Genomic DNA, 12,238 nt, shown 5'->3' with positions numbered 1-12,238 from the left:
TTTATGCCATTTAATTTTTAATCAACCACTTGCATGTTTAAATATGGGATCAAGTACCTAATGTGCCATAGATATATTAGAGTGTCGACATTATATCAAAATTCTATATAGATCCAAGGAGATCTAGATCTACAAATTAGCATGACAAAAAAGTAACTAACAAAAGAAAAAATACAAATTATAAACATAAACAAATAAAATGAACTTGAAACTCACTTGAGAGAGTAATTAATTCCATGATTTGAATCCTTGAGCGCCATCTTTCACTTTAGCTTAGAAAATTTAGCCACTCATGTTTAAAAGTAAAGTAGTCATTTTATTTAATAAATTTTGCATAGTACAATAAAAGAAAATTGAAAACAAAGGGAAAAGAAAGATATATTTTCCTAAAAGTCACTTTAGATTTACACCTAAAATGCACATCCCTAAAAGCCGCCACATAATGCTTTCTTATTTTCTTCTTCCTCTTAAAATCTAGTACACCCTTAATTGTGAGAGTTCTTGCCTTTATAAAGGTAAATTTTTAGTGATTAAATGTGGGTATTTAGATAATATTTTTTGTGAGCTTTAATCACAACCTTGGGTATTTATATAATATTTTTTGTGAGCTTTAATCACAACCTTACAATGAGATTTAGTAATACAATCCAAGCGTCTTAATTGACAATCATTATGGATCGTTGGATTAAACGTAATCAACGGCTGAAATTAAAGTCAAAGTCTAAGCCTCTTTTTGCTCATTTGCCGAGGTTGTTGAGCTACCAATTTAATGTGTTAAATCTAGTACAACAAGGTGCATGTAAGCTCGAACACATGGCACGATCTCAACCGTTGACAAATAATGCCGAATCAAAGGGCTAGCATTTCTTTCAAATGCTTTTGAGTTTCCAGAATTCTAATTTAACATCCAAATTTTCAATCCTAGCGTGATTTAGGGATTTCCTACAAATCACAAAAATCAGTCTTAAAAACAAATAAACAATTCATAAAATAGGTTAGGCATTTGTAAATGTGATGAAATTGTTAGTGTTATCACCACTGTAAGTGCAAAATGATGATTTTAACATTTATTAAATGTACACTTTTTACTAGTAATCAAAACATCTAAAGGGTGGGTCTTCGACAAAATGCCAAAGGCACAACTCTACAAAAAAGACCTAGGTCCATTCTTTACAGACAATGTCCTAGACTCATTCTTTACAAAGAACAACCTAGGTCTAATCCTTACAAAGAATGACATAGGCATTTAGAAAATATTCCTAAGTCAAACACCTAAAGGGCAAGTCTTCGATAAAATAAGACCTAATTCATTCTTTACAAAGAATGGCCTATATCTACCTCTTATGAATAACAACTTAGGTCCATTCTTTTCATAGAATGTTCTAGGTACTTATATTTTCTAAGTAGAATGCACAAAGGTAAAAGTTTCGACAATTGCCAAAGTTGTGATTTTGCAAAGAAAGTCCAATGATTGTTCTTTACAAAGAATGACTTAGGTAATTTTTTTTTTACAAATAATGACCTAGGTCCATTCTTTACAAAGAATGACCTAGGTCCATTCTTTACAAAGAATGACCTAGGCACTTAGAAAATGTTTTTAAGCAGAATGCCTAAAGGGATCGTCTTTGAAAAAACGCTAAAAGCATGATTTTGCAAAGAAAGATCTAGCTAGTTTTATTATTTACAAAGAATGACCTAAACACTTAGAAAATATTTCTAAATATAAACCTTCGAGCCAACAAGCATCTTATGGAATGCGACTATAGGCAAATATACATTCTACAAAGTGTGCCTACTTGCAAATAAACAATCTCCAGAATGTGCCTATGAGTAAAGATACATTCTATGGAATATGCCTATGAGTAAATATACATTCTACAGAATGAGCATACAGGCAACTAAGCATTCTACATAATACGATACGTGATTTGAAATATTTAGAAATATTTGGCACGCTGGCTCCCTTTGACAATTGTACATAATAATTATCCGCTAGGAAACAAGTGATTTGAAATATGATTAGTATTAAAAATTATTTGATTATCAAACGATAAAATGTTATTTTGTGCTTATATTATAATTTATATTTGTGTTTATGTAATATATTAAGAATTATTAATTATGTCTTAACTATTTATTTTTGTGTGTTTATTAGGTAAAATATTAATTTCACGTAATTCAAGGCCTCAAACAGATAAACGGATGTCAAATTTAGATTGTGGAGGTTTGAAACCCTTAAGATGAGTTAAGATTGGCCTAAAATTGAGCTTGTGCAAAAAAGTTGACTTTTTGTGTTGACAAGCACTGATTGGATGATAAAATGAGCTTACAATAGATATGAGTGCATTGGATATCTGTCAATTTTGACTAAATCTCAACCATTTATAATTCAATGACTACGATCATGCCACGTGGCAATGGTTGGTGAAGCAAGTTGTGGGTTTCGAACCTTTGTATTTAGGTTGACTCGATCCACTCATTAACCCGCCAAATCTCAACCGTTCTTTGATTGAATTGGAAGCTTTGCATGATGCCACATGTAATGTTGACTTTTGAAGTTTGGCCAGCCGTTGGATCTTAATCTAATGGCTGTGAGGAGCGCATGCATAAAGCTTATGTGGACCGCAAAACACTGGATTATGAATGTATTTTTCTATAAATAGAGTCTCATTTTTATGTTTTGGGGTATCTCTCTTCTTCTCAATTTCTCTCAATTTCCTTGTAATCTTATTTTTCTGTTGTGTTTTAATATTTTTCATAATTATTTTTTAAAATAAATTTAGTTTTATTTTCAATTTAGTTGTTTTTATTCCTTTTAATTATGAGTAATTTAATTTTAATAATTATTTTTATTTTAATTATTCTTAGCTAAATAATAACAGGTAGGGAAAGGTGAAACTATTAGGAAATAAATATGATTTAGTCAAATTCTATTTTTAATTATATAAATTGAATTATTTCCTATTTAATTTTGTACATATTTTATATTTTGAAATTTTGATTTATTGTAAACAAATAAGGGAGATTGGCACAATAAATTCTTAATATCTTAATATAAGGTATGAGAAAATGGTATTTTTACTTATTGTAAACAAATCAAATTTTGGCATAATAAATACCTTATCCATAATCAAATTAATGAGAAAATAATAATAATTTATACAATTAATCTTTTGGGCAATAAATCTGAATAAAAAAATGGTAAAAAGAGTTTATTAAATTTTATTTTCTACTAAGAGTGGATTCATAACCCTAACTAATTCAATTTCATAGTTTCACTTAAATTAAATTGCATATATTCAAGTTTTATTTTCATTTTTTAGATGAAATAAAATAAACAAATTAAATTTTTTCTCTGCGAATCGATCTCAGACTCACCGAGTTATAATATAATAAAACACTCTTATATTTGGGAATTAGAAATACTTTTAAGTTGTGTCAAAATATTCTCCTCAAATAGAAAATAATCCACAAAACCTGATTTAAAAGAAAGTCCATAACAAAAATCGGTCACTGTACATTGAGCAAAAATTTGCATCAACAAATATCATTAATTTTGTAATTCATAAAAGAATCCTAGGAATCCATGATGCAAAAACTGTTGGAATAGAGGAAGTTAGTGTGCTAGTGGAAAGTATTTGTAGTTAAAAATATTTGGGTAAAGGTTAGGGTAAATAAGAGAGCAAATTTGAGCATTTTTTATTATGCTTTTAGCTTCATTCTTACAATTAGAGACATGGCCATGTATTTATAGCCGTTCAACCAACTTTCATATAACTATGCTTGGATTACACATTTGAATAACCTATTTCTAGCACACAATTTACCTGCCACTAACTTAAGATACTTGGCTAACATAATTGACTAACACATTGCAATGTTACGCTATCTTATAAGAAAATTGCTTGTCCTATCTGTCTTCCTCAATAGAGCTGGCTGCCTTTCCACTTGATGGAAAGCACACTCTACTCATAGCAATACAGCCATTTCCAAGATCTAAACCTTTCGTCAAACCCAATATACCTCAACTCTTGGGTATTAAGATCACACAGCATGACATCATGAGACCGCCGAGTCTCCATGAAGACTGAACGATTCTTCCACAATCGAAGTGTACGGTAAACATTTAGAAAAGGTCCAACGATCGCTAGTTTTGTCCAACAACTCTGTTGCTTCATCAACCATATGTGATAACAACCACTGAACCTATTTTCAGTTATCAAATGAAGAGACGCCTTGTATACTCCGGCAATATGAGGACGATAATTTTCATTGTTATGAGGGTACGGGACTTTCATCTCTTCGAACACCTCATCACGCATATGAAATGAAAGAATCACTTCTTGTTGATTGCACAGGTAAGCCAACCAATAACAAACTCCATTAATATATGTGTCGACTCCCATGGTGACATCAAGTCTACAATACTGAGAGCTCAATCATCTATTTTTGAGTATCTCCAAGAATCAGTGCTTAATGTGTACAACGCAATGTGTGAATGTAAATATGGACCAGTTTCTGTACTTGCATTATTACACAGTTCAAATATAAAAACCATATTGTAATCATTACTCACTGGATCTAACTCAAATCCAATGCCTACATTCCAAACTACTTCTTGGATTCCTATTTCAAAGATATCTATAAGTTCAATGTTACATTTTGGAAGAGGCCTAAGTTCTCTAGTCGCCGGGTTCCACAAATCTATGCAGGAAGGTGTGTAAATACAAAACAATCCCTTATAAGGACCGCAGGTAAAAGGAGCCCAGTCATCATGATCTTTGGAAATCTGAGGTTTAAATACCTGATATGATGATAAATCAGTCAAAGTTTCATCTGAAAATAAAGCGAATCTCTGGCCTTCAAAACCAAAAGTATTGTACTCAACAAAAAGACGAGCATTTTCATCGTTGTAGTTCTTGAGATGCCTTGAAATAAAACTAGGACTATTAATTAATGTGCACCAAAATTTACAAATACACTTGAATCGAATTAAAGATTTCACTGGCAGCCTTGTTAGATTTTCAATGGTTACATCTTCATAAAGAATCTTCATTTTGCTTGGCCAACAATTTTCAATTGATAAATGCATGGTTTCGAGTAATTAATAGATTAAAGCTAATTCAGGGCAAGAAATTGGATATGCCTATATGATAGTATGTATTTATAAAGCTCAATTCGTGAATAAGCAATGATTTCGCACCTTCGCTGACTACAAGAAATAAAAAAATTCAAATACAAGGATGATTTTGCATGGACCATTACATGGAATTTACAACCTATAATAATTAAATAAGATAAATAAAAAATTCAAGTATGTGGTTTAGGTAGTTATTTACCGGTTAAAATTGGGTAAAAATTATAACAATTAAATAGCATGAAGAGATTTTGAGCTTGCTGCATGGTATGACTAAATTGAGAAGCAAAGCTAATATTGAACTGTTGGTGGCCCCTTTTTGGGTGACATGGAGTGCTAGAAATCATTTTTTATTTAAAGGAAAGAGGATGCATCCTCAGGTGTTGTTAGCTAAGGCAGAGGCTGTTATTCATGCATATAAAAGAACCCAAGTACCAACATTTACATCTGTAGGAAACCAGCAGAGGTTGACTCCAAAGACATGGAGTTCCCCTAAGAGATGCTTTTAAAGTGAATGTAGATGCAGCCACCAACTGGTAAAAGCACATCTCCGGACTGGGAAATGTCATTAGAGATGAATCTGGAAATGTAATTACAGCTGGAGTTGTAGCTTTTGTGGAGGCCGAAGCAATGGAGTGGGGTGTGCAGATTGCTAAACATGCAGGCATAAGATGTTTGGTTATTGAATCAAATTTTCAAGAGGTGGTTAATTTTACAGACATCAGGCAAGGCTGCAGATCCGAAATCTTTTGGGTAATATTTGAAATTCAGAACCTAGTGAAGGGTTTTGATCATGTTAATATCTTGTGTGCTCATCGATCTTACAATGCTATTTTACATTCTTTAGCTAAACTAGTTATAGAGAGATGTGAAATTGTTGTATGGATGGGTTTATACCCTTCAGAACTATAGTATCTATTCTCTCCTCTGGTTTTGAATGTAGATTTTATCCTCCAAAAAAAAAAAAAAAGATTAAGAGATATTAATAACTTGCAAGGGAGAATCCCTAAGGTTTCATGCAACAGTCCATTTCATCCCCATTTTTTAAACAATAGTCTAAAACATCCTTCCATTAACTAACCGTCAGTTAAATATTGTTTATTAGTAATTCATTGAGAACAAAAAAAGATTTTTTGTTAAGGGAAAAATTAGAAAAAATAACTAAAAGTTAACATATAAATAAAAATGATTTTTATCTAATCCTACCAAACAGGAAATAACGAAAAGATGAAAAAAAAATATTTCAACCCTATATATAAGTACAAAAAATAATCACAATTTTCATATTCGTATAAATATATTTTTTAATTACACTAAGAGCGGATTTAGAGAGACTGTGGTAAGGACTTGGGGAGACAATATCATTTTTTTCTGATTCTACAATTATCATTCATTATCATGCGTTCGAAACAAAGAAAGATAAAAGTGAAAGACAAGAAAGCAGATGCCTTCTAAGAGGCAAAGTAATGGAAAATTTCTAAGAGGCAAAGTACTGGAAAAATCAGCACCAAAAGAATTCTTGAGTTGTGGAAATTACCAACCCAACTGGAAGAAAAAAAAAATTAAAAATTTTTTACAAACTTTATTGAATTAAATTTTTACAGTATTCCTCTCAACTCAATTAATTTGAGTATTTGGTTAATTTAATTTAGGAAACAATTAATGAAAAATTAAAATTAAAAAAAAAAAGTCTCAATTCACTGTCTCAGGTGGTCGGCATGCTGGCAACAGCTGAATGAAGCTATGACGGCAATAGCTGAGATCGGAGGCTGAGAACAACTAAGTGAGTATAAGAGAGGAGCTGCTACAGCAGCTTGTGCGTGTTGAGAGAGAGTCAGAGCGAGCGATGTGCTACTACGTGTGGTGCTACCGTGCTAGGCTGCTTCTGTGCAGGCTGTGTGTGCTGCTTTCGCAGTGCGTGCTACTGAGGCCTGAGAGAGGGGTTGCCACTAGTTAGTGCTTAGAGAGAGTTAAGGATTTAGGCATTTTGAATTTTCGGTATTTCGAGATTTAGTTTGTTTAAGTGGGAACAAATTTTGGTGGAGGGAAACTGAAAAATTAGTGTTAAATTATGGATAAGGTTTGTACATTTGTCTCGTTTTGATCCACGAATCAATTGCATATAGTTTAAAGAAATAAAAGAAATTAAACAAATTTGTAGGATAGAAATACATGCATTAGTGGTTTGGAGATCTTGAGTTAGAGTTCAAATTGGAACATAATTAGAATTTTTTTTTCTTTTCTATCACTAATACTTTAGCATCAGTAATCACTAAGTTTTATGCTATTGACATCTTAATGTCAATGATTTATGATGAATATTTTTTAAATAGAAAAGATGGTCTAAATGTACATCACTACTGATACATTTTACAAAGTATCAGAAAACAAGTGTTGGTATATATTCAGTAAATATCATTTTTATAGTAGTATGTGCATGTACATCTTGTACATGATTATCAGTGATCAAGTTTAGAAATTTGTTTGTCAAGGGATAGACCTATTTAAAGAAAAATAAAAATAAGTGAATATATTTACAAGTATCTAATTTTGACTTCTGTGATCTATTTTTCTTCGATTTTTTTTCAAATACATTTTTACTTCCTTAGGTATCAACCCATGAATTAAGAGATATGGCCATTAGTTTGTTGCATCATGCATGAAAAACAATATGATAATCATGAGTATTTTTACTTCGCTTGATTTATGAAGAAAATAATCATCCTGTACTTTTTCCTTCTTTAATAACGTTAATGATCTCAATAATTGAGTTCTAATTGTTATTTGTCATTCATCTATTGAATAATAAATTGTATAACTAGTAAAATTAATATTTTACATGAAATAGATAAATTAATGGCACAACAATTGGGTGACTCAACTCATAGGATCCCGAGCGTTACTCATACCATCAATAAGGTACCACTACCTTTGACTAATTTACTTACTCTCTGTAAATCTCAACTTTGCACCTCTAACACCAACGATAACATCTCCAAAGACCGACTAGTCATATTAGTAAATCAGCAACCCTAAAGGAAACAACAGATGTTAAGTAACATATTTTATTTTAAATGGCGACATCCCTAGAACTCAAATCCCGAGTTCGAGTCTCACAAGTGTGCATATTCTTGACTTTTAGACTTTGTGTTAAACTTTCTTATATTATATTACCATAATACTGAATTTGGAATCCAACGGATAGCTTGCTTCACCATCTACCGGGAATTAGATCGGGATTAAGAACTGCCATTGCAGATTGCACTTTTAAATACTATCATATTGAAGTAAATCGCTCTCTCCACTCTCCTAGCCCATGTGTAATTTTCTCCTTTAAGTATTTATTTCTCGTCTTTGTAACCCTTTCCTAACGGAGTAATCAAGCACTCATTTAACACGCTTAATAATTACATTAACTAGAACATGCATCTTTAAACTAGAGATCTCCAATAGGGGTACCAGCAGCACTGCACATGTCTGTATAGCACCGCACAACATGAGCACGCTTCCTCAAGGCACGTGTGACAGCACGTCATACAAGCCATCTAATAAGTTAGGTTTAGATATCAAGCACTCATCTAACATACCCTTAGTACATTAATTTCGACGTATACTCTTTACACTGGAGTTTAGAGATGTCTAACAGGTCAAGCTCATGAGGCATAACACGAGTACAACACGCATACATGTAGCATAGCACGGCTCATTGGACATCTCTAAAAAAGGAAAAATTATCTTGTTATTTAAAAAAAAATCAATATCATCTTAGAGAGGTTCATTTTAAAAAAAGAAAATTAACCAATAATTCCTAGGTTATGTTTATTTATTTATTTTGTAATAAACTTGAATTATTATGAATTCTGAATAAACTTGAATGTTTGAATCTAATATATGTATATAGTCTGAATCTCTGAAAATAAATATTAAGATGTTTGTTTTTTCAACTTTAAAAATTAAAAACATGTACTTTTACATTTGTGTCTTTATTAAATTTGAATATTAAATAAATAATATATTTATATCTCAAAGACATAAATACTATAATATTTTATCATATATAAGCAAAATCTCGTTCAAGTGAATATATAATGATTTTGGAATTATAATATATAAAATACCATAAGTTTCAAATTTTATCACAATTTCTCACTATAGTACATAATATAAGGAAAAAAAACTAATAAGATGCTTGCAATAGTTGTTTTGCCATTTAATTTAAAGGTTATCACATGAAATTTTTATCTTCAATGGTTGAAGAGTTGCTAGCATTAGTTGTTTATTTTGATTGCCATGAAAACTTTCTAGCTCAACTTCATCATTTACATATTGAGCAAATAATACATCAACTACTGACATTTTTCAAAGAAAATTACGTATTTACATGTATGCCACCCCTATTTTTGTCTGTGTATTAAATGACTATGGTTCTTTTTAGAATTGGAAAACAGGCCTTTAGCACACCAAAAGTACATTCAACAACATTTCTCAATTTACCATGGGCATGTTTAAATAAAGAAAGAGATTATTAATGGATACATGTGTACGGATGAGTTTTGGGATAGGTATAAAAAATAAATAATAAAATAGAGATATTTTTTACATTAGAAATTAATTGGTTTATTTAAATTTCTCCACTTAATAAAAAGTTAAAATTTTTTGATTTATTTTATTCCATGAAAATTATTTTAAAAATCTCGTTAAACGATAAAGACAAACACCTCCGATTGACTTAACCAGTTACATTAAGTCACCTAAAGCCATTAAATGAAAAAAACACACTCTTAATCATAGAGTTATATATGCAAAGCTGCAATATTTGCCTTAAGACTTCACTAGCTAAATAGTCACATGCATTCTATTAGCTAGTAGGATCCGAGCGGACTACGTAAGTTGGAATGGCAGCAGTGTTAAATCCATTGAAATTGGTTCCACAAGCAGTCGTATAAGCACCCATATCGGAAAACACTAGCCAATCGTTCACCTCAAGCTCCGGTAATTGATGACCTGTAAAAACCTTATCGACTGCAGCACACGTTGGCCCAAACACCGTCGACCTGTAGGTCCGATTATTACTATGAGAGGCGGAAGCAAGAATATGAGCACCGCACTTAGCAATCACTTCCTCGCTTGACAGCCATCCGAATGATCCGTATTTCCCATCGTTAATCCAGTACTCTCTCAGTTCATCTCGGACGCGTTTCCCTATAACTTTAGTAGCTAGCGTGAAAGCCGTGTCTGCCAAGAACCGGCCCGGCTCTGAAATGACACTCAAGTGTCCAGCCGCTGTTTCGTTTGGGAAATAAGTTTGAATAGCATCTTTTATTATTGAAGCCGCTTCATGGAATCCTGGGTTGCATGCAAAGCCGCCACCAATATCCAGGACACGCATTTTTGTCATTCCAAGCCGAGCAGCCGTCTCAAAAACCGTTTTAGCCTCAGCAATGGCTGCATGAAATGCATCTAAATTTGTTGCTTCGCTTCCTATATGGAATGCAACACCAATTACAGCAAGCCCCGAAGCCTGAGCGGCTCCGAGAAGATGGGCGACTTCCTCAGGATTGGCACCGAATTTGGAATCCAACGGATACCTTGCTCCACCATCTACGGGGGATTTGATCCGGATCAACAACTCACATTTCGGATGCCACTTCCGAATCTTGTCAAGTTCCTGTATCGAATCAAAAGTTGTCAAGTTGACTCCAACACTTGCAGCATATTTGATATGAGACACTGGCTTACACGCATTGGCATAAATAATGCGATCGGGTGAAACACTCAGGGCCAGGACAGCTTGAATCTCCGAAGGGCTTGCGCAGTCGAAGTTAGAGCCGAGAGCAGCAAGTGTTTCGAGGATAGCAGGTTCGGGATTGCACTTGACGGCGTAGTAAGGGTGAACCATCGGGAGGTTGGAGATCAACTGATGATAGAGAGAAATCACGACACCTAAATCCAGTACGTAAAAGGGTTCATCGAGTTCTTGTCGTTTCAGAATTATTGACTCCATGAACTCAAGGAGCCTACTCTCTTGCCTCTAACAACTAGTGCCGGAGCATTCAAATCCAATGTGCATGTAATTTCCTTAGGCAACGACCCCATCTGATTAATATTGTGTATGTTGATGATGTGTATGTTGTGTGGCTATTTCCATCATGGACAGCTTAAATTAATAGAGAGAAATTGAGGCCTTAAGGTGAAAATTAATGACGATAGGTGGCCTAAAAAGTTATGGGACGAACACGAGATATTGTCACGGAAATACCGTTCTCCAGACTCCTTTCCCTTTCCCTTTCCCTTTCTCTAGTTCCTTCGTTCCCATTTAATTTTAAAGTGTGAAATATTGCTCATTGGATTCTACATATATATATATATATATATATATATATATATATAATTCATCTCTAATGCGGACGCCCTCATTTTTTTCCATACAAATACGGCTTAGTAAAGTGAGATTTTAATGCTATTAAACCACATGACTTTATAGTGCATTAAAAAATAATTCCAATAAGTCACATGTTTAACGGCGTATCTGTATTAAAAAAATGAGGGCAGTTGCATTTAAAAATTATTATATATATATATTAGTTTCTTCATTTATTCAATATCATGATCCAGATCCTCTTATTGAGAAATTTTATAATACAATCAATTGATGCATGTATGATGTATATTTGAATTTTATATAATCAATTAACCATCAATTCAAAATAGTTCTTTGAAATAAATACACAAATATCATAATATATTTACTTGTTGTATAACTTACATGGTATCTTAAGGTATTCTAAAATTTATCCCTCTTTAGCATATATATATATATAATAAGACTGGCTCTTTGGAGTTAGTAGATTTTATTTTTAATCATTATCTTTAGTAAAATGTTAAAAAGTGCTGAGAAGATTGTAAAATGACAAAATAATAAGTTGATTTAAGTCCATCTTAACCATATATGAATAAAAATACATATGTATTTTAATTAACTAAATAAGTTTACATCGGTCTTATTTTCTGAGCAAAATTAAAAATTTCCACTGAAATTATAGTTTTCAAATGGGTTATAGTCTACTTGAGGTTTTGTTAACAATATAGTGAGCAAAATCA

At 32.4% G+C, this 12,238-nt stretch overlaps 3 protein-coding genes across 3 annotated transcripts; all 3 read right to left on the bottom strand.

Moving 5' to 3' along the window:
* Positions 1 to 3,965: 3,965 nt before the first annotated feature.
* On the bottom strand, positions 3,966 to 4,406 carry LOC127901836 (uncharacterized). Its single transcript, XM_052439847.1, has one exon. It carries the CDS (start codon positions 4,404 to 4,406, stop codon positions 3,966 to 3,968), a length of 441 nt encoding a protein of 146 aa, XP_052295807.1.
* A 29-nt stretch (positions 4,407 to 4,435) lies between these two features.
* LOC127901835 (F-box protein At4g19940-like) lies at positions 4,436 to 5,056 on the bottom strand. The gene has a single exon (XM_052439846.1). It carries the CDS (start codon positions 5,054 to 5,056, stop codon positions 4,436 to 4,438), a length of 621 nt encoding a protein of 206 aa, XP_052295806.1.
* Positions 5,057 to 9,897: 4,841 nt separating this feature from the next.
* On the bottom strand, positions 9,898 to 11,453 carry LOC102631326 (ornithine decarboxylase 1B, chloroplastic-like). Its single transcript, XM_052439845.1, has 2 exons — positions 11,397 to 11,453; positions 9,898 to 11,168 (listed from the first exon to the last, which is right to left on the bottom strand). Exons 1-2 carry the CDS (start codon positions 11,451 to 11,453, stop codon positions 9,996 to 9,998), a joined length of 1,230 nt encoding a protein of 409 aa, XP_052295805.1. The 3' UTR covers positions 9,898 to 9,995.
* Positions 11,454 to 12,238: the final 785 nt, after the last annotated feature.

Source organism: Citrus sinensis, chromosome 4 (assembly GCF_022201045.2).
Source record: "Citrus sinensis cultivar Valencia sweet orange chromosome 4, DVS_A1.0, whole genome shotgun sequence".
Classification (NCBI taxonomy): domain Eukaryota; kingdom Viridiplantae; phylum Streptophyta; class Magnoliopsida; order Sapindales; family Rutaceae; genus Citrus; species Citrus sinensis.
This window is presented reverse-complemented; position numbering and strand designations above follow the sequence as displayed.

Excerpts from the sequence above, each read along its gene's own strand:
- LOC127901835 (XM_052439846.1), bottom strand. The coding sequence starts at position 5,056 with ATGAAGATTCTTTATGAAGATGTAACCATTGAAAATCTAACAAGGCTG.
- LOC102631326 (XM_052439845.1), bottom strand. The coding sequence starts at position 11,453 with ATGGGAACGAAGGAACTAGAGAAAGGGAAAGGGAAAGGGAAAGGAGTC. Across the intron at positions 11,169-11,396 it reads GGAAAGGAGTCTGGAGAACG|AGGCAAGAGAGTAGGCTCCT; the intron begins GTATTTCCGTGA and ends ACTAGTTGTTAG.
- LOC127901836 (XM_052439847.1), bottom strand. The coding sequence starts at position 4,406 with ATGGGAGTCGACACATATATTAATGGAGTTTGTTATTGGTTGGCTTAC.